The sequence below is a fragment of the Watersipora subatra genome, chromosome 8, assembly GCF_963576615.1.
Source record: "Watersipora subatra chromosome 8, tzWatSuba1.1, whole genome shotgun sequence".
Lineage (NCBI taxonomy): Eukaryota > Metazoa > Bryozoa > Gymnolaemata > Cheilostomatida > Watersiporidae > Watersipora > Watersipora subatra.
In genome coordinates this window covers 45,982,640-46,004,866 of record NC_088715.1, presented here as the reverse complement: position 1 = coordinate 46,004,866, position 22,227 = coordinate 45,982,640, and the positions used below count along the sequence as shown (strand labels likewise).

General features: G+C 33.1%; 1 protein-coding gene across 1 annotated transcript in view; it reads left to right on the top strand.

The window, feature by feature from the left end:
• The window catches only part of LOC137402631 (golgin subfamily A member 6-like protein 22), a 39,175-nt gene extending 18,376 nt beyond the window's left edge, over positions 1-20,799 (top strand). The window contains exons 13-18 of the mRNA XM_068089137.1: positions 14,264-14,317; positions 16,494-16,568; positions 18,421-18,474; positions 18,855-18,908; positions 19,621-19,686; positions 19,784-20,799. Coding sequence (XP_067945238.1) covers positions 14,264-14,317; positions 16,494-16,568; positions 18,421-18,474; positions 18,855-18,908; positions 19,621-19,686; positions 19,784-19,923 — 443 coding nt within the window. The 3' untranslated portion in view covers positions 19,924-20,799. The remainder of the gene's footprint in view (positions 1-14,263; positions 14,318-16,493; positions 16,569-18,420; positions 18,475-18,854; positions 18,909-19,620; positions 19,687-19,783) is intronic.
• The last annotated feature ends 1,428 nt before the right edge of the window (positions 20,800-22,227 follow it).

Below are 22,227 nucleotides of genomic sequence, written 5' to 3'. Positions count from 1 at the left end.
AGCAGACATTTGAAAGTGGGTCTCGTTTGCTTCCTTCAATAGTTCAGGCCTTTAATAATCCTTGAGAGCTCTTGTACTTTTTCAAATATTCTCACATATGCATCCTTCTTCACTTATTAGCTTTCATTTTAGTATGGTTGTAGTTTATACGCAATTAAAAAAAATTGCGCTTTATTATTCAAAAGATTTGTTTTAATTCATTACGTACATTTCTTACATAAGTTATAGCTGCATAAAATCTCAGGTTAATTTCACATAGTCTTAAAAAACTTTCGTTGCTACTAAAAGATCAGAGTCAATTACAAAGATTGACAAGGTAGTATATATTTTGAGAATGAAATAGCTAGATAGAAAATTCTGCAATACATTTATCGCTCCTCATTGAAAATACTTATAGTTGTTTTAGAAAATATATATATTTCATCAAGTTTATATTGAGTATGTTGACAATACCAATCTTTTTATCTAAAGCTTGATTGTAATTTAACTCCTATGTCCCTATGCTTGCTTTTTATGTATGGCTTGAAAACAATGGAATTATACAAGTTTCAAGTTTAATCAATTGCGGTTATCAATGTGCAAAACTAAGCAGCAGTGCCAACATTTAATGAATATATTTAATTATTTTTGGCTTTTGGATTTTTGAAAAAGTGCTTGCCATCACCTCACTTGTTCTTTTTACTTTTGTTTATAATAGTTAACTCATGCTGACGCAATGTAAATATGTTGATGACTGGCATTGCTAGCAGTATAAAACGAGATACGGCAACAAAATTAATTCAGTAACGTAATTAAATTTGTTGTCTGTTTATGCCAATCGCTAATGGCCTAATGCTGAGTTATCCTTTGTACATCATACATGTGTAGAATTAATAGTTCCTAAAAGTAAATTAAAAAAATGTCATAATATGTATATTTATTACTCAACAAAGATTTCATAGACAACTATGGAACTTTTGAACTGAGTTTGAAGTAGAAATGAAGTCATGCATAACTTTTAATAGCATAATTATGAAAGTGTGCACTTGAAATTGCACATGAAATTGTCCACCGAGCTCATGAAATTGGCAAAAAGTTAAGTATACAAAGTTTTTTTGTAAACTCGCTAACAATAAAAAGATTTTTTGGGGTGTTAAATGGGTATGAAATACTGAACGCAAAAAATCATCGACATGAATGATTTTTTTAATGTTTATTACTACTTCGTTCATGGGAATGCAAAAGATAAAAAATTTTTTAATTTTATTGTAGTATTCATCATATATAATTTTAGCTGGATTTCAGTAATGTATATATGTAAGAGCCTAATACGGTTCAGTGAATGCATGAAACTTTGTTTGCTATACGATACAAAGCCAAATGCGCTTAGCTAACGTCTCAACAAATAAGCAATGCATACTGAAAATCTATATATAAATATCAGCGTCTTTTTGTCTTTTATTGTATGTTTATTTATAACAAGTATGCATTGTTTTAACATAACAATGCATAACTTACATGACTCTCTCATAAGCTTGATTGATATGCTAAGCAAGAATATTGCAATCAGTAGAGAGCTGTAGTAGGACTGAAACAGGCACAGTATGAATTACACAAATATATAAACAGTACACAGAAATAAATGCAGTACGCAGAAATAAAACAAAGCTTTATTTAAAAACGTCATTTTTATTACCCATGCAAAATCGGGCAATCTGCTTGTTTTATATAAAGCAAGAGAGGCTGCTACCTATTTGTAAAAATTCACAACAATAAAAAATCTAAAGAAGTTAGACCAATATAAAAAAAAACATTTTTTATAATTAAAACACAAAATGAAACCAAAAATTCTGTTGATCACCAAAAAAAAACCAAGTAGTAGATCTATTTGTAGTATTTGTAAATCTATAGTAGATGCTATTATTAATTTTGTTCCTAAAACTTTGCAATTATTTTTTATAGATTGCATTGTAACAAACTAATTTTAAATATCAATAGCGATAGGGCAATAATTTAATTATGGTGCTATTGTTATTGTGATTCCTAATTTGAAGTAAACAGTATTATGAGAATTATTCTATAGCTGGCCATTGACTACTTCTGTTAGAAAGCTTACCTACATTTTAATGTTTGAAAAACCGACTTTTTAACTTTTTGTTGGTCACAGTTGATTGTTTTTTTAATAGTTACTTTAAAAAACTCTCACAGCATTGGTAAAATTTTCGTGCTATCTGAGATTTATTTGAGCCAACGTGTTATCGCTTCTCAACCTTTGCCTGTCATACATTTAGCCTGTAGTGTCTTGCTTATGATTATGTAACATCGCAGAACCACAAGTTAAATATAGAGAACAAAGAAACTTATTCAGTACTGCTGGTCATCTGTAATAACAAGATTATAACATTGGATGCTTTACACACCAAATCAAAGACAAATAAGATGTTTACTTCCATAAAATTTGTGCTCAATAGCATATACAATTTACAAATATTCAATGAGTTTATTATTTTCCATTTACTCCATTTTATAATATTCTATTGGCACACGGCTTTATTGTTAATTAAAAACCAAGCAGATGCAGTGAGTGAGACATGTTTTTAATAAAATAGTAGCTTGTAAATTTCACAGACACTGCAAATAATTTGTCAATAATTTACCTAGGCGCGGGATTTTGAACTTCCTTTGCAATATCACCCAGTTAGCCTCAAACAGAACAAATTGTATTTGTTTTGTATTATTGATACTCATGTTCACGTTCACTTTAAATCACATGGTTTTTACTATGCCAATCTTTTTAAGAAAATGCGTACTTATTTTCCAATATAAATAGCTTTCAAAATGCATCAAATTACTGCTCAGGCGCCAAAGAGTAATGTTATATGTTTTAAATAGAGAAAATAAAGTGAACCACCTGTAATAATCAAGCCGGATCATATTTGCAAAATATTACATCTGAATTGATGTTGCACACAAAGATCACTGTTGTCATAAACTATACAGACATAGATCAATGTTGTCAAATATTTCACATGGAAACATCCTATTTGACATTCGCAAGAATTTTTTATAGATTGCAGTGTAGCAAACTAATTTTAGATATCAATAGTGCAATAATTTACTTATTGTTCTATTGTTATTGTGATTGCTAATTTGAACTAATCAGTTTTATGAGAATTATTTTATAACTGGTCATTGACAACTTGGGTTGTAAATTTTATCTACAGTTTCAATGTTTGGAAAACCCATTTAAATGTACTTTGTGTTACTGATAGTTGCTCTTTTTTCCATAATTACTCTGAAAATGTCTCACGGCATTAGTGAAATTTTGATGCTGTTTGCGATTTGTCTGACCCAACCTGTTATCGCTTCTCAATCTTTGCCTGTCATACCTTGAGCCTGTAGTGTCTTGCTTATGATTATGTAATATCAAAGAAGCAGGAGTTAAATCTGGAGAACAAAGAAACTTATTCAGTACTGCTGGTCATATACAATAACAAGATTATAACATTCGATGCTTTATACACCAATCAAAGACAAATCAAATGTTTACTCTCATAAAGTTTGCTCTTGCTAGCATATATAATTTACAAATATTCGATGAATTTAGTATTTTCTGTCTACTTTGCTCTACAATATTTTATTCTGCGCAAAGCTTTATGGTTAGCTAAAATGCAATCAGACTCAGCAAGTGAGACATGTTGTAAATGCTATGGTGGTTTCAAAATCTCCAGACACTGCAAATAGTTTTTAAGAATCTACCCAGGTGCCAGGTTTTAAACTTTATTTGCAACATCACCTAGCTAGCCTCAAACAGGAAATATTACATTTGTTTTGGATTAATGATAGTCGTGCTCACGTTCATTTCAGATCACATGATTTTCACTAAGCCCATTTTTTAAGGAAATGCGTACATATTTGCCTATCTAAACAGCTTTCGCAGTGCATCAAATCACTGCATAGTTTCCAAAGAGTTATCACATGCGTCTTAAATAGAAAAAATAAAATGAACAAAAGCTAACAATCAACACAAATCATATTTTTAAAATGTTTCATCTAAATTGATGTTGTTCCCATAGACTACTATTATCATACGCTATACTGACATAGGGCAATATTGTCAAATGATTTATTTGATAACATTATGAAAAACAACCTGTAATATGGAACACAAATTAATTCTTTAATCAGACTATCGAATTTAAAAAGAGTTGAACAGTTATATTTTAAAACAAATATGAAGGATCTTTCTTATGAAACCTTTTTCAATTTCTCAAGAGAAATTTATTATTTTGACAATTTATATGCAATTTAACCATAAGCAACTTATACCAGAAGAAAATTATGATAGACAATAGAATTATATCACCCCCAACTATGGAAGGCTTGAAGTCATGTATTTACTGATTTGCTTTAGTTTTTAATTTAAATCGCAATTGGAAAAATATTTTAAATTCAAAATGCATGATTCTCAAGGTTGATTGTTGGAATATCACACTCACAAAGTTTTTTTCTTTTGCATCACATTAGATAGTTCGGTTGATGTAACGGCTTGCACAGCAAGAACTCTAATAGTGAGCGATTATTGCTAAGTTGTTTTCTAGTGCCAATGTTTTTCTAATAATTTTTGTTTAATATCCGTCGTTTTGGTATACTTTCAGTGTTGTTAGAGAATCTCCTGAACCAAGTAAATATTATTATTTTCCACTTATTTTCTGCTAAACATTAAGCAGCAAGGGCCCGGGTAATCATGATGCAACATCAAACAGCAACAAGATCTATTAATAGAACAAAGCAAGTTATGCAATACGGTTACTCGCAGGCAATAATAAGATTATATGGTTTGCGGCTTTTACACAGTCTCTCATCCAGAGAAGAAATTTGTTCTCTTAAGATATGCTCTCCATAACATACTACACTGAAAAATATTTAACAGTTTTAATTACAATGCTAATTTTATATGAAGCAAGAGAGGCTGATAATTGCTTATAAAATTCACAATAATAAAAGGTCTGCAGGAATGATACCAATTTGCAAAAATATTTCGGAAAATTTAGATACAAAATTAAACAAAAACTTGTGTTGAGCACCAATAATTACCAACTGGTAGATCCCTTGTTGAAAATTCGCAAAAGCACACTTGCAAAATTGCCTGAAGATCCTTGTCAACTGTTTTTATTACTGCTGACAAAGTTATTACTTTTGGTCTTTTACTCAAGGAAGCTCACGAGCCAAAATTCCTGTTTTGTCAATTTGTAATTTTGTTTAAAAAACTACACAAGCCTTTTTAGAAATTGCACTGTAACAAAATAATTTTAGATAGCAATAGTGCAAAACCTACTTATTGTTCTATTGGGATCGCTAATTTGAACTAACCTTTTTTTTAGAAATATTCTATAGCTGGCCGTTGACTACTTTTGTTGGAAAGCTTACATATAGTTTTAAAGATTGGAAAACTCATCTCACTTTACTCTGCGTAGCTCATACATGTATATAGCCACCCCTTTTTATTAATAATTGCTTTGAAAAAGTCTCGCAGCATTGATAAACTTTCTGCGCTGTTTGAGATTTTTCTGAGCCAACATGTTTATCACTGTTGAAACTTTGCCTGTCATACATTGAACATGTCGTGTTCTGCTTATGATTATGTAATATTGAAGTAGCACCAATTAAACTCCGAGAACAAAGAAACTTATTCAATACTGCAATCAGTAAAATTCAGTACTGCTCATGCACAATAACAAGATTATAACATTTTATGCTTGTACACTACATCAAAGACAAATAAGATCCTAAACTCTCATAAAGTTTGTGCTCAATAGCGTATACACTTTTCAAATATTCAATGAATTTAATATTTTCTGTCTATTCCATTCTATAATATCCTATTCTGTGCAAGGATTTATGGTTAGCTAGAAACAAAGCAGATTCAGTGAGTAAGACATGTTGTTAATAAAATGGTTGCTTGTAAATCTCACATACACTGCAAATAATTTGTCAAGATTCTACCTAGGCGCAAGATTTTAAACTTTATTTGCAACATCAGATAGTCATGCTCACTTCTATTATATATCACATGGTTTCCACTATGCCCATTTTTTAAAGACATGCGTACATATTTGCCAATCTAAACAGCTTTCACGATCCATCAACTTACTGCACAATTGCCAAAGAGTTATGCCACGCGTCTTGAATCGAAAAAGTAAAGTGAACAACAGTTAACGGTAACGACGAATCACCTTTTCAAAATATTTCATATTATTAGTTGTTGCTCACATAGATGATTATCATCATAAACAATACTGACTTAGGAAAACATGGCCGAAGGTTTCACACTGAAATGTTATACTTAAAATTTTATTAAATACTTAAAGAATTTGATAGTTACTGTCTATTTTTATTTTTAAAAACTTCAATATGAATTAAAAGCCAAACAGGCATAGCAAGTGAAATGTGTTTGAAAGGTTGTATTCTGTTTCACAGGTTCTGAAAATAATCTGGCAAATATCTACTTAGTAGACAGCAATTCACCTTTAGTTGCAATATTGTCTTTTAGCTGTACACAAATTATATTATATTTGTATTGCATTAGTGTTGTTGTCTTGTTTACGTGTGCCAATTATAGGCTCAATAGTTTCTATCATGCTAATATTTGAAACAAATAAATATATTTTATTACACCCAATAATTTTCGTACAAGATTTAGTAAAAATCCCAAACTAATAGGTTATATGGCATACACACCCATGATAATAATTCCGAAACCGAAATGAGGATATGTGTTCAATGAATTTTTTACGGATGAAAGTATAATTAATTAATTCATCAATATTCTAAAAGTAATGGTTGTATTTTAATGAATGGTTTTGATAATATTCGTAGTTATTGAAATAGCATTGAGAAATTTTATGACTGTATGTACAGTTATGATATTTGCTTTATGTTTTCAAACCAATGGCCATACAAGCAAATGTTCATGCACTGATATTTTTACCATCAATTTGGGAAAATTTTATTACAAATGTTTTGAGATTGGTGGCGACTAATTCTGCTCTTATAATCATTGTGTAATGTTCGAAACTAATGGTTGTAATATAATAAGTATTTGTTGGGGTATTCGTCTTTCCAAATTAGAAATATTTTATTCTTTGTCATCAAATGTAACAACAAACTGAAGGAAACTTTTTATAACATCCTTGATATGAATTAATACTATGCATGCACCAGTAAATTTTGACAATTATTTCAAACCAATGGTTAAAAGGTTATGCAAACTCGTGGTTATATTGGAACCCTCAAATTAGCAACAACATAGCACAATGGCGTTGATATGCTATATCACTCAAACTGCTTTTGCAATAATTGCTCAATATCCCCGAGCAAATGGTTAAAAAATCATACACGCTTTGTGGAGATAATGGAGCAGGCATTAGGGACATTTTATTACATATGACTTCTACATATTTGTTTATACATATTTGTATGACTGTGAGCGGAGTTGCATCAATTGGCCAACTTCCCAGAATAGTTACATAATTATAAACACTGGTGATGGTATCTTAGCATCTATTTAAGGACATCTTGTCACAATAGCTATGAGATGCTTGATAACTGCGTGTAGATTGGTAATAATTGGTCAATGTTTCAAACTAATGGAAGCAATATCATTCACAGTTGCAATAATAGTTTTGCCACAAAATTGTTGAAATCTTCTCACACATTCGCTTTAAGATGGTTAACGAATAAGTGTGCACTTACAATTATAGATCAATTTTTTCAAGCTAACGTTTCAAATATAACAAAAACTTGCTGTGATATTTGTGCCATTAAATTAGAGAGATTTTACCACAGCCCAAATGCTTTGAAATGATTAGTGACTGTAAGTGAACTTACACAAAATTGTAAAGTCATATGCACATGTGATAATAGTTCTGTCATCAAATTGAGACATCTTGCCATGATGAATTTACATGGCTTAAAACTGTACATTCTTTTATCAGAATTGGTTAATGCGACCATACAAATGTTTAAAATAGCGTAAACATGTCTGAGATATTTGGCTGTCAAATTACGGCCATCTTACAGCAACAGTTTTTAGATTGTTCATGACTATGAGTTCACACATAATAATTGTTCCATGTCCCCAAATTAATGATTAAAATATCATACACACCTGTGAGAATAATTTTACCATCAAATTGGGGACATATTGTTGCAATGGTGTTGACATTGTCTATGACTGACTGTGTTCTTTTGTTCTAATTGGTCAATGTGCTCAGAAAACTGTTTAAAAAAGCATATTTATTGGGGTTGATATTTTGGCATTAAAATTGGAACATCTTGCAGCAATGGTATTATGAATGATGATGACTGTGATTTCAAATAAAATAATCAGTCAATGTCCCCAAATCAATGGTTAAAATATCATACACACGTGTGAGAATAATTTTACCATCAAATTGGGGACATATCGTTGCAATGGTGTTGACATATTCTATGACTGACTGTGTTGTTTTGTTATAATTGGTCCATGTGCTCGGAAAACTGTTTAAAAAGCATATTTATTGGGGTTGATATTTTGGCATTAAAATTGGAACATCTTGCAGCAATGGTATTATGAATGATGATGACTGTGATTTCAAATAAAATAATCAGTCAATGTCCCCAAATCCATGGTTAAAATATCATACACACGTGTGAGAATAATTTTACCATCAAATTGGGGACATATCGTTGCAATGGTGTTGACATATTCTATGACTGACTGTGTTGTTTTGTTATAATTGGTCCATGTGCTCAGAAAACTGTTTAAAAAGCATATTTATTGGTGTTGATATTTTGGCATTAAAATTGGAACATCTTGCAGCAATGGTATTATGAATGAGGATGACTGTGATTTCAAATAAAATAATCAGTCAATGTCCCCAAATCAATGGTTAAAATATCATGCACATGTGTGAGAATAATTTTACCATCAAATTGGGGACATTTCGTTGCAATGATGTTGACATATTCTATGACTGACTGTGTTGTTTTGTTATAATTGGTCCATGTGCTCAGAAAACTGTTTAAAAAGCATATTTATTGGTGTTGATATTTTGGCATTAAAATTGGAACATCTTGCAGCAATGGTATTATGAATGATGATGACTGTGATTTCAAATAAAATAATCAGTCAATGTCCCCAAATCAATGGTTAAAATATCATGCACACGTGTGAGAATAATTTTACCATCAAATTGGGGACATTTCGTTGCAATGATGTTGACATATTCTATGACTGACTGTGTTGTTTTATTATAATTGGTCAATGTACTCGGGAAACTGCTTTAGAAGCATATTTACTGGGGTTGATATTTTGGCATTAAAATTGGAACATCTTGCAGCAATGGTATTATGAATGATGATGACTGTGATTTCAAATAAAATAATCAGTCAATGTCCCCAAATCAATGGTTAAAATATCATACACACGTGTGAGAATAATTTTACCATCAAATTGGGGACATATCGCTGCAATGGAGTTGACATATTCTATGACTGACTGTGTTGTTTTGTTATAATTGGTCAATGTGCTCGGGAAACTGCTTTAGAAGCATATTTATTGGGGTTGCTATTTTGGCATTAAAATTGGAACATCTAGCAGCAATGGTATTATGAATGATGATGACTGTGATTTCAAATAAAATAATCAGTCAATGTCCCCAAATCAATGGTTAAAATATCATACACACGTGTGAGAATAATTTTACCATCAAATTGGGGACATTTCGTTGCAATGATGTTGACATATTCTATGACTAACTGTGTTGTTTTATTATAATTGGTCAATGTACTCGGGAAACTGCTTTAGAAGAATATTTACTGGGGGTTGATATTTTGGCATTAAAATTGGAACATCTTGCAGCAATGGTATTATGAATGATGATGACTGTGATTTCAAATAAAATAATCAGTCAATGTCCCCAAATCAATGGTTAAAATATCATACACACGTGTGAGAATAATTTTACCATCAACTTGGGGACATATCGCTGCAATGGAGTTGACATATTCTATGACTGACTGTGTTGTTTTGTTATAATTGGTCAATGTGCTCGGGAAACTGCTTTAGAAGCATATTTATTGGGGTTGCTATTTTGGCATTAAAATTGGAACATCTTGCAGCAATGGTATTATGAATATTCATGACTGTGATATCAAATAAGATAACCAGTCAATGTCCCCAAATCAATGGTTAAAATATCATACACACGTGTGAGAATAATTTTACCATCAAATTGGGGACATATCGTTGCAATGGTGTTGACATATTCTATGACTGACTGTGTTGTTTTGTTATAGTTGGTCCATGTGCTCAGAAAACTGTTTAAAAAGCATATTTATTGGTGTTGATATTTTGGCATTAAAATTGGAACATCTTGCAGCAATGGTATTATGAATGATGATGACTGTGATTTCAAATAAAATAATCAGTCAATGTCCCCAAATCAATGGTTAAAATATCATGCACACGTGTGAGAATAATTTTACCATCAAATTGGGGACATTTCGTTGCAATGCTGTTGACATATTCTATGACTGACTGTGTTGTTTTATTATAATTGGTCAATGTACTCGGGAAACTGCTTTAGAAGCATATTTACTGGGGTTGCTATTTTGGCATTAAAATTGGAACATCTAGCAGCAATGGTATTATGAATGATGATGACTGTGATTTCAAATAAAATAATCAGTCAATGTCCCCAAATCAATGGTTAAAATATCATACACACGTGTGAGAATAATTTTACCATCAAATTGGGGACATATCGTTGCAATGGTGTTGACATATTCTATGACTGACTGTGTTGTTTTGTTATAATTGGTCAATGTGCTCGGGAAACTGCTTTAGAAGCATATTTTTGAGGTTGGTATTTTGGCATTAAATTTGGAACATCTTGCAGCAATGGTATTAGAAATATTCATGACTGTGATATCAAATAAGATAATCAGTCAATGTCTCCAAATGAATCGTTAAAAGATCATACACACTTGTGAGAATAATTTTACCATCAAATTGGGGACATATTGTTGCAATGGTGTTGACATATTCTATGAATGACTGTGCTCTTTTGTTCTAATTGGTCAATGTGCTCAGGAAACTCCTTAAGAAGTATATTCATTGGGGTTTATACTCTGGCATTAAATTTGGAACATCTTGCAGCAATGGTATTAGGAATAATGATGACTGTGATATGAAATAAAATAATCAGTCAGTGTTCCCAAATCAATGGTAAAAATATCATACACACCTGCGATAATTTTTCTACAACCAATATAGGGATATCTTTTCTCAATAATATTTCTACTAATTTGTTAAACTAATGGTTACAAACTTGCTGATTAAAGTACCAAACATTCCCTTGTGCTCAAATTGCCCTCTAAATAGTTGAGGGTGAAAAGTACAGATTCCCTATTAGACTAGCATTGAGAGAATTTATGATATCGTGTGCACTTATAATAGTTGGTCAATTGTACCTAAATAATGAATATACTTGTATACTAATACAAAGACACTTTTGTTTTATGTTTACATCATACATCAGAAAAATTGTATGACAACATATTTGAGACTATTTTTGATGGTTTGCAGTTCCAATAACTGGCCAATTACTTCAAATAACATTGACTGTAGTATCATACGTAATGTGGATGACGTACACGCCTTCAAATTGAACAAAGTTTATTTCAATACTACCGAGATAGCTCAAATCAGTGTGTGCAGTGATAGTATTTATTTAACACTCCCAAGCTAATGGTTAAAATATTTTGCAAACTTTTGATCATATCTGCACTAAAAATTGAGTCAATCTTGTTATTAAACATTTGAATAGATTACAGTTAAATGTATGGCTTTTGCAAAGATGGGCAACTCAATATATTTTTAGGAAAATGTAATAGAAGGCAAATTTTTGGTACGGATAACACGATTTATTAAACATAAAGATATTTTTATAAGGTAAAGGTTTTTGGGCTTACATTAGGCATATTGGAGATACCAATGCTTCATTTCCAAAGCTTGATTCTAATATGTCTCCGTCTATGCTTGGCTTTTTATGCATGGCTTACAAACAAAGGAATTGCGCAAAAATTTAAATTAAAAGTGATAATCATCATGTGCAACCAAACAGAAAAGTACGACTAAAATTAACTATATCCAAATTTATTTGGCTTCCTGATTTTAAAAAAATTACTCACATTTGCTGGCCTGGTTATTTTTACTTTTGTTTAAAAAAGTTAACTCATGATCGCGCAATGTAAATTTTCTGATGGCTGCTCTTGGTAGCGATAAAAATGAGATGTAGCAAAATACTTTATCGATTATAGTAATTAAATTTGTTGCCCAGATCTCAGGGCTTAAGAGTTCTATGAAAACTATGTTAAAATGTTTACCTTGAACATACTCGCGTTAAATGTTGAAAAGTCGTAAATCTAGATAGACATCAGCCTGCAACCTTGGCCTGGCTGTTTGCAATTCAAAACCTTAACTTGAACGGATCACCATAAATTCTGTGAAGCAATTGATTACACTGAATTTATTAATAAACATAAAAGTCTCAGGTCGATTCAACCTTTGCACACCATACATGTGTAGAATTAGTACTTTAAATAGGTTTAATAAAGAACTATTAAACTTCTAAGTTAATATTTGAGGACAAAATTAAGTGATGGATAACTTTTACAAGCACATTTACGAAAGTGTGGGAAGAATATCACATACCGACAACTCCAAAATGGTTGAAAAAAACAAAAATAAGCCAGAGTTATCTTCTCTATGCAAAAGTCCCCGTTTATTAGATAAAAAATTCATACATGTGTGTGAGGTGAAGTCCCCAAAGTTAGTGTTAAATTCTCACGGGCTATAACTGAAAAACGGATAAGATGACAGCTCCAAAAATCAGTGCATTTGTAAACCCAACAAAAAATGTTTTAATATGTTGTTTTTTAAAGCTCTCAATGATAGATGAAAATTGTCCTCAAAGTGATGGTAAAAATATCGCGTCCCCAATTGCATGCGTTTACAAGACTGCGTGTGTGCGTGTGTGCGTTTTTTTGTGGTATGGTGTGGTGTGTGTGTGTGGCGTGTGTGGCGTGTGTGGCGTGTGTGTGTGGTGTCTGTTGTGCAATGTGTGAGAGTGTGTGACTGTGCATGTAGGCATGTTTAAGTGTGGGTGTGAGTGTGTGGGTGAGGGTGTGTGTGCACTGTTTGTGTGTTGATGTGGTGTGTGTATGTGTGTGTAGGTCTGTGTCTTGGCAGCGGTGTTAGTGTGAGTGTGCAGCATGTGTACGGTGTTTGCAGTTTGGGTGCAGTGTGTGCGATGTTTTTGCAGTGTATGTGCAGTGTGCGTATGGTGTGTGAACAAAGTGTCTGTAGGGTGTGTGTAGAAATACTAAATAACTTCAGCTTTTTTTCAGGTATCTTTTAACAAAGTACTTTAGTTTAACTTTTTACAAAAATTGTTAGATACTAGTTTGTGGCTATAAACGGCAGTGGCTAGTTGTTTATCTGTTCATTGGTCAGTTTCCAACATGGTGTCTTTAACACATTAATTAGTTTTAGCCAATGACGAGCCATTTCCAATATTTTTCTTTTTCTTTGATCCGCTCCATTCACCTACATGCATACTATGTATAGCCTGTCACCTTTGTACTTGTTGACTAGCTGAATGTTTGGCATTACATGAGCAATAAAATATTTATCCAATAAGTTTGTGTTATTTACCTCATAGCCTCATAGTATAAATCGTTGCATAAACATTAACAGTGTTTAGGCCAGCCTAATACTCCTTATGTTACACTTAACGATCAACTGTGCTAGTTTATAAGCTCAAGCACTTCAAGTGTGAGTATTTTAGTCAATGTAATCATTTAAGATATTTCCTGCCATTTTCTGGAATATTTGACAAGATCAAAACAAATGCTGGTTGTAAATAAACCTTTCTTCTGGGAGACTAAAACCAATTTTTTCTGATGAAAATTTTTTTTATTTATGAGCATTGCATAAACTATCCATCATAAAATGCATTCAAATTAGTAATATTTTTATGATTTATAGTTTTAAAAACTCGAATACTTTTTTTATTTTGTTGATAGTTTTCAAATGATGAACCATCCAATGGTTGTTTTAGATAAAAAAAACTCGAGTGGCATTTGCATAGCTAACAACATGCAAATTAAGTTTATAATGTTTCCAAGACTATTTTTAAAATTATTTAGTTAATTTAGATTTTTATTTCTTCTGCAGATTTGGCTGAACAAAAGAGAGAATTTACAAACAGAGCTCAACAGCTTGCCACAGGTATGAATAAAACGATCACGGCTATCTATGTCTATCGCTATGTCTATTGCTTGTTTTAGTTTTATCATCATATGTACACAGAGTGAGTTTTAGTTACTAAATTAGGAAGCTTAATGGAAGCTATGAAGGGCTATAAAGCATGTCAAAATAAGCATTTTCGGGGCCGTAAAGTTACTTCATCACTTAAAGCTTTGATGCAGCCAGCACGTTTCTAATAAGATTATTTAAAACTAATACACTTAGCAGTCCCATGCATTATGAGAGATTGTCATGAGTAATCAGTACATGCATAATTACTTACTGAAGTGGCAAGGTGGCTGAGTGGAGTAGCGGTTAGAGCGTTAGACTATAAATTCAAATGCTCGAGTTGATTTTTCAAGTGAGTCAATTTTTTTCACTAAAACTATTAGCTTTTGTTATTGTACAAACTAAGATCCAATTGGGTTTAAAGGATTAAAATACCTGAAAAGGTTTTCTATGGCCTGCTGCGATGGTATCATTGCATAATACAGTCGGTACAGCTACAAACAGGTGAATCTAAAATATCGTAATCAGGCAAATATAATGCTCACTCCAGTTAAATACTCTGTTCATTTAGCAACTAACATATAAAAACAATTTCAAGAATTACTGCAAAAAAATCAATACAAATAAAATGGGATAGAAAAAAATATGAATAGTCAACGAGTTACTGTGTTGGCAAACAATAGTCAGACCCGGGGGTCAAGGGGAGCCACCCAAACCAACTGGCAATATTGAGACTTGGAGGCAGGGCTCAGTCCCTCCAGTTTACCAAGGACTTGGATAGGCTCATCAGGCTGAGCCAAGAATAGACAAAGCTAGCTTTTCATTTTGTCCAAAGTACAACCGGTCAGCTGTTGGCTGGTAGAACAGCCAGACCAGCCAGCGAGCTACTAGGAGAAGAGGACCGATCTGTGACCAAGCTAGCAGATGAAGGGCCGACTTGCAACCGAGCCGGCAGATGAACCACTGAATAGCTGTTTAGCCGGCTCTAAAAGGTTCGACTAGTTACCTAGTAAGTCTTTTTGACAGAGAGTGGAGCCTATTGGTACGCTTCATATATCGGAAGCCTAAATGAACAGAACAAGGCTGAGCACCTGGAAGTCTCATTTAATGCTGTTTATTTGCATGCACACTCTTGACTGACATGAAAATTGGTAAAATATATATCTGCCTTGAATACTCAAAGAGGTGTTATTTCTTGTTGAGTAATAAAGTAATGCAGTGGTTTCTTTTACAACCTCTTTGGCTGCGCGAGCAAATGACTGCATAATATCTGTATTCTTTTTGGAGATCGACCATGATATTTTATTATGATTGGTTGTCACCTAAAACTTCTGCTGTATCAATGGGCAAGGGCTGTATAGCACTTTTATTGCTCATAAAAAATGAGTGTCATCTACACTAGCCGTTGATTGGTAACTTTTACGCAATAAGATTAAGTGGTATTTCATTTGAGAAAAACCAATCTGTAGGAAATTTCAGAGTTGTATGCTCAATTCTCGGTAAGAAGATTTTTCAGCTCTTGCAAATTCTCTCTTTGTATTAGACTAATCGGTAAAATACCACAAATTTACCACAAATTGTAATAAAATTTATTACAATATTTGCTTTTCTTTTACACAGAAGTAGATTTGGCAAAGTGGATTTTTTCACAATCTCAAGTATAATGCTATCCCAGTTTTTTTATTTTAAAATTTAGGATGGAAAAGACATTGCAATACTCGGGTTATTACGGTATGTGTGAAACCTGTTTAATACTGTCATCAAGCTAATAACATGTAGAAGGCAGACCAAACGAGATTAGTGATCTAATGATAGCACTGTGAAATGATAATCTTCTGATCTAAATTTCTAAACGTTTGAAATAAGAGTTCAGTTGAAATTTTTCAAACTTCAAGTTGTCATAAAAGTCAGTAGCTGACATATAATCATGCTTTTAACGATTACTGGTTGGTACTTCCTAAAGATGAAATTTGTTAAAAAAAGGTACAAAATGAAATTTTTAAGATATATTAACAGCCAACATGATCTATAGAATGTTAATCCTCAGCTGTTTTGAGCATAATTTGAACTTTGAGCTACTGAACATGGAAAATATATCAGAATTATTATTATTCTTGTATTGCTCAAATTAGTTCTTTATTTTCACCAGAATTAGATGCAGTCAAGGCTCAGCTACAGTTAGCTAATGAGCGGTCAAGGAAGGAGGCTACCACTCATGCTATGGGTATGCATTTACAGTCTAAATTATTCTATTACATTAATTGGTATGGAGTCCTAATTTTAGCATTTGATCATGTCTGAAAAGATGAGTTTGGGTAATGTGGTATAAATGGTTTGCAGATTGCCATCTGTCATCATCGGTCATTTGGTATCGTTGTTGATGCCAGCATCTGTCATCAAATGGTGGCATCAACAATATTAATAAAATTACTAAGCAGCAAAATGAAACAGACGAGAGATGGTAGTCACTAAGATTGCTAAGAGACACTTTTGCCATTTTCAACAAAAAACTTGAGCCTATATTTTCATAAAAACTTATCAGATACTGGTATGTATTTGGTTACTGCAGTTAGGAGTTGTTTAATAATTTATTAGCAGCGATGGCCTTGTGGTAATGAGGTGTTGTGGTTCTAGTGGTAGGATTTTAGCAGTTTGTGTGATTGAATTCCAAAAAAGGCTAAGACTGGCAACAAGAACGACATCTAACTTTATACTGTGCTAATCAGCCAGGCATGATTCTAGTTCTCAAGTTTCTCTTGCCACTAGTGACTGGACTCTGGCATGTCCAGCCAAGATTATAAATATTTTGCTTGTACAACAATGACTTTTGGAAACACACGACTTATGCTTGCATTAAGCTAAGCAGACATCGTATTTGATCTTTTGGGGATTACTTACACACCCTGATTCATTGGCTCAAAGTTTCCATGGCATCTCTAACTAGCTTCTTTTCAATAGCTCTTGTCAATAACTAGTTTTCTTCCCGTGTTTGTCTTTCATTGTTTGACAAGTTCGGTCCACCTAGATGGCCAGTAAGTTTTTTATTCTTAAATTAGTATTATTCAATTATCCAAGTACATATATTGTTTGCTTCCTTACTTGTCTCATAATTATATTCTAGCCTTTGTGATTTCCAGTTAAGCTTTTTCTAATTAAGCTGTGTTACTTTTTTTTTCTGTTACCATTTTAGTTCAACGCTTTAATACTGTTGTAAAAGATTTTTCCTAGTTTTATTTGACATTCTAATAATGCTGTGTGTTTTAGCTTCATGCCCCGTTTCCCCATCAGCTGCATTTGTTGCCATCATCAGCTCTCATTATTTGTATTAATAATTGCATCTGTTTAGGCCCTTCAAGTTAAAATCTTCAGCAGTTACTTGTTTAGCATAACCATTGCAGTATCTTCTTTCTATCATTTTAAGTCATCATACACTTTGTCTTGTGCTGAATACCTGGGATTTTTCTTTCCTTCAGCCTTTTATTATTGTTTTGAACTCACAGTCATCTTTTGATTAAATGTCACAGCCAAACAAAACCATTTGTGGACTGTAATCACCAGTTGATAAGGTTTCTTGTTGGTATAATGATAATGACAACCAGCTAAAGGAATCTTAGAAACAAAGTCTGCAACTAACTTGCTCTCTCGTGCGTACTTATATATATATTAGTATTTACATAAGCACAAAAACTCACCACCTACATGCATCAGAAGCACTCGCAAGTTTTTCTAGCGTAGCCCATTCAACGCTGCTATCTTCTCACAAACCATTTAAGTCAAGGTCATTTAAGCAAACTACCAAAGTATCCCATTTCTGTCTCACATGTCTTTTCATCACCTTAATTAGAATATGTTAGATGCTCATATACCTTTGGCATTATACGTAATCTGAATGAACATGCAGGGTTAGCTTGGGCAGTTAAAATATGCATGTTTTATGTGCACATGAACGCATGATGTCACACATAGTCTTTTCTTTATTATTCACTCTCAGACTACAGCTTTGTTCTCTAGTCTTTGGGTCTTGTAAGTTTGTCACAATTTGTTGGGCTCATCTACAGTTAGTACTTTTATTGCAGCTATGGAAAAGCTAGAAACAAAGTTGGAGGATCAAACAAAAAAGCAAGCAACAGGTGGGGAGTGTGAGAGTGTGTAAAATATGTTAAATTTATTCCAGCAATGTTTATGACTATAGTGACTTAAGGTACAGCCACATGGCCCAAAATTTCAGCAGTTTTGCTCAAAATCACGAAATAGCCAAAAAACACAAAAATATTTGTTTGAAACTTGTAGAATTGTCAAAGCTGTGCACGCACATCAAAATTGTTGATGAAAGGCTTTCAATTAGAGCCATCAAAGCCAACTACCAAAATATCCCATTTCTGTCTTACATGTCTTTTCATCACCTTAATTACAATATGCTAGATGCTCATATACCTTCGGCATTATACGTAACCTGAATAAGCTTGCAGGGTTAGCTTGGGCTCATCTACAGCTAGTATTTTCACTACAGCCATGGCACAGCTCGAGACAAAGTTGGAAGAGCAAAGAAGAAAGCAAGCAGCAGGTAAAGAGTGTAAAAGTGTGTCAGAATTCTTCCAGCAATTGAATGTTTATGACTATAGTGACTTAAAGTACAGGCACATGTGTCAAAATTTTGGCAGTTCTGCTCGAAATAACGAAAAAGACAACAATCATGAAAATATTCATCCAAAACTTGTTGAATAAAATGCTGTGCATGCAAATCAAAAGTGTCGATAAAACGCTTTCAATTGGCTGAACAAAAGATTGGCGAGTGCATTTTAGCAGCTTTCACAATTTGTTTAGGCTGATACACAGATATAATAGCGACATGCAAGAAAAGTTTTAATGTAATTCAACATAGTAAATACGGTGCAATTAATTATATTGCACTAGGGAGGCACATACTTCTTAATCAGTTGCTTCTTGAATAAAGTTATCTCTAACATGCCACTTCCTGTTTCCTTTACTAAGTCAATTCAATTGGTGAGCAGCCACATTTGTACTGTTACAGTAGAAGGCTGCTCATTGGCATTTTTGGATGTGAATTTTTTTATTTCAATGCCACCTGATATACGTCAGTACAGAAAATGATGCAAAGTCAAACAAAGCCATATTCATTATTATTTTTCAGATAACATGATTAGCGTCATGTGTATAAGCAACAAACTTTGATTTGCTCTCATTGACATAAATACGCTTTGCTCTCCTTTGTAATACATTTCAATTCAATTTTATTATTTAAATTTTTATTTCAGCTTACAATACAGCTTTGGAAAAGCAAAAAAAAGAATCTGATAAAAAAGCTCAACAGCATGCAAAAGGTACAAACATATAAAATTGGCTACTTTAGAAAAGAAGTTGAATAAATGTGAAACGCGTATGCTTCTTGCATTCTGATGAGAAACATGTTTTATGTAGAAATGGAGCAAATGACAAAGAAACAGGAAAAAATGGAAAAGCTGTTGAATCAGCTAGAGATCTATTTGAGAACAGCAGAGTGCACAGACAGAACAGGAGATCAAGAAATTGAAGATAGCTTAGTAGCTCGAAGTAACTAACTGAAGAAATGGTGGAAAGTCTTTAAAAAGTTGAACTGTGTCTCAAAGTAAACTTTAGATTACTGAAATAGGTGCTTAAGGGCAGCTTTCACCAATGGGCTGGTCTATCAAAAGCTACCAGAGTTGTGGTCTAGATGTTTTGTAACAATGAAAATGTGTAAAACGTTAAACTTCTAACATATATAATGACCAACATTGCCCTGTGAGGCCTTCTTTTGCCTTCTGTGGAAGAAAGATTTTGATTAGCAGAAAAACAGAGCCAATGTAATTTTTTACATTAGTTTTTCATCCGATCAGCATAAACTAGATTGCTTTTAAAACAGATACGATTTTTATTCGCTGTGTTTATATTGTGATGTGATAGATGTGATGTTTTGACTGGTTGTGTTTTTTGCTAACTATTTCAGTAGCTTTTACTGACGTAATGTTAGATTTATTAAAATTGTGATTAGAATAGAAGTCAGAGACAATACGAAGTAACTGCTGTGTGTCATTTTAGTTTGACAATGTTAAGATATATTTAGGAGTTGCTTTTCCTAGCGCACAACCTCGATGTAAGTCACACTCTCTGCATTACTTGCATGAATATTCTCTTTCTATAGTAAGATTCTTCTTTGGCTTTTCTGTAGTAAGTTGCTGATTCAGTATTGAATCTGGTCAATTACCACTATTACCCTTTCCATTCTCTGAGGCATCGGCTCACTCACATTATACAATCGTAGGACAATCATCTGAGTTGGAAACATTGCTGACCTCTTCAGCATTGTGGCTTTTGCTACTCACCTCCTTCAAGCTAACTCGTTTAGTGTTACTTCTACACTTGTTATGCTATTCCTAGTCTTATTTGGCCATAGAAACTTCAACAGTGTCAGCATTCAGCAGCAAACTTTGAACTAACTGATGTACTTCTGCTTTTATCAACCTCTTAAGAATTAGTGGGCACAATAAACTGTCAAAATGTCTTATATATTTTTTGTTAGAGGAACTATATGTTTTTAAAAGTTAGCCCTGTTTTATCACTATGAACCAATTCAGGTGCCTGTGTACTGGAGTGTTGAAACACTTTCAGTGTTGAAACACTTTCAGTGTTTCTGATAGCAATAGCAACAACAACAACAGAAAGTGTCTATCACTAGAATAACCATAACAGCAAATCAAGGGTTGCTCGTAGTTACCAAGCAATGTGTGGACATACCAGCTCAGTAAATTTAAAATATTTGTACAACTGCATTTTTTGTGCTACGACCATTTAATAGTTCAGGGACTAGCTCAAATAACAACCGACTTTTTTTGTTTCACATTTGCCCAGTTTTACTGTTGTACCTCTCCCTATTGGTTCCAAAAAACATGCTGGTCAACAACATCTTTTCACTTTAGTCTTTAGATTTTTACCTACATTTACTTTTATATCAGCATTGCATTGCATTCTCACAGAAAATCGACTCACTGCAAGAGTGTTAGGTATGAAAGTCATGCACTAACTGTTCAGCAGCAAACATGATTTTCCTGCCACGCAATCGACAAGAGCCGCAAATGGAAAAATGAATTCCATTGTATATATGTGCTTGGTCGTGTCATGTGCGAGGTCACCTAACTTTTTAGCATCTCAGAGCATAATCTTACATCGCATGATAGAATTTACCGAGCTCAAATTCTCATCAGTATTACCACTGTCAGAACTGATTTGTAGGGTTACCGGCTTCGATGCTTTTGTCATCTCTTTATTGAAATCGAGTTGCATTGAGATACTGACCATGGCCAACATATGTATTTAATCCTTAAATTTCCTTCACATCTCACAAACTCAATTTGGGCTCTTTAAGAAAACACTCACTGATGCTTAATAAAACACAAGCATTTGTAATAGCTACCTTAGTTAAAGCCAATAATTCCAGCTTTCTGTTATTATCTTCAGGCAGTATGTGATCTGGCCAACACAGCTTTAAATGCTTACGCTGTTTTTTAGTTGTTTTCTGACCAGAATTGAAAAATCCATGCTCGTGTCTGGCATAAACTGTACTTCTATATCAGCTTTACTTACAGTTTTGAAATAACATTCTCCATCACTTGCTTCACCATTAGACTGTACGTATTTCAGTGTCCGGAGAAAACTCATCAATACAACTCGTACTACATCAACATCAGTACTACTTGTACTCATGTGCTTGATTAGATGCTTCAAGCAGTCGAGAGTCAAGTGCCCCTTAAAACTTCAATGAAAGCAGCATACAAAACAAAACCAAATTATGGTTGCATTTACTGCTAAAAAGTAGCAAATCTCATATTTTTCTTAACCAGCCCTTA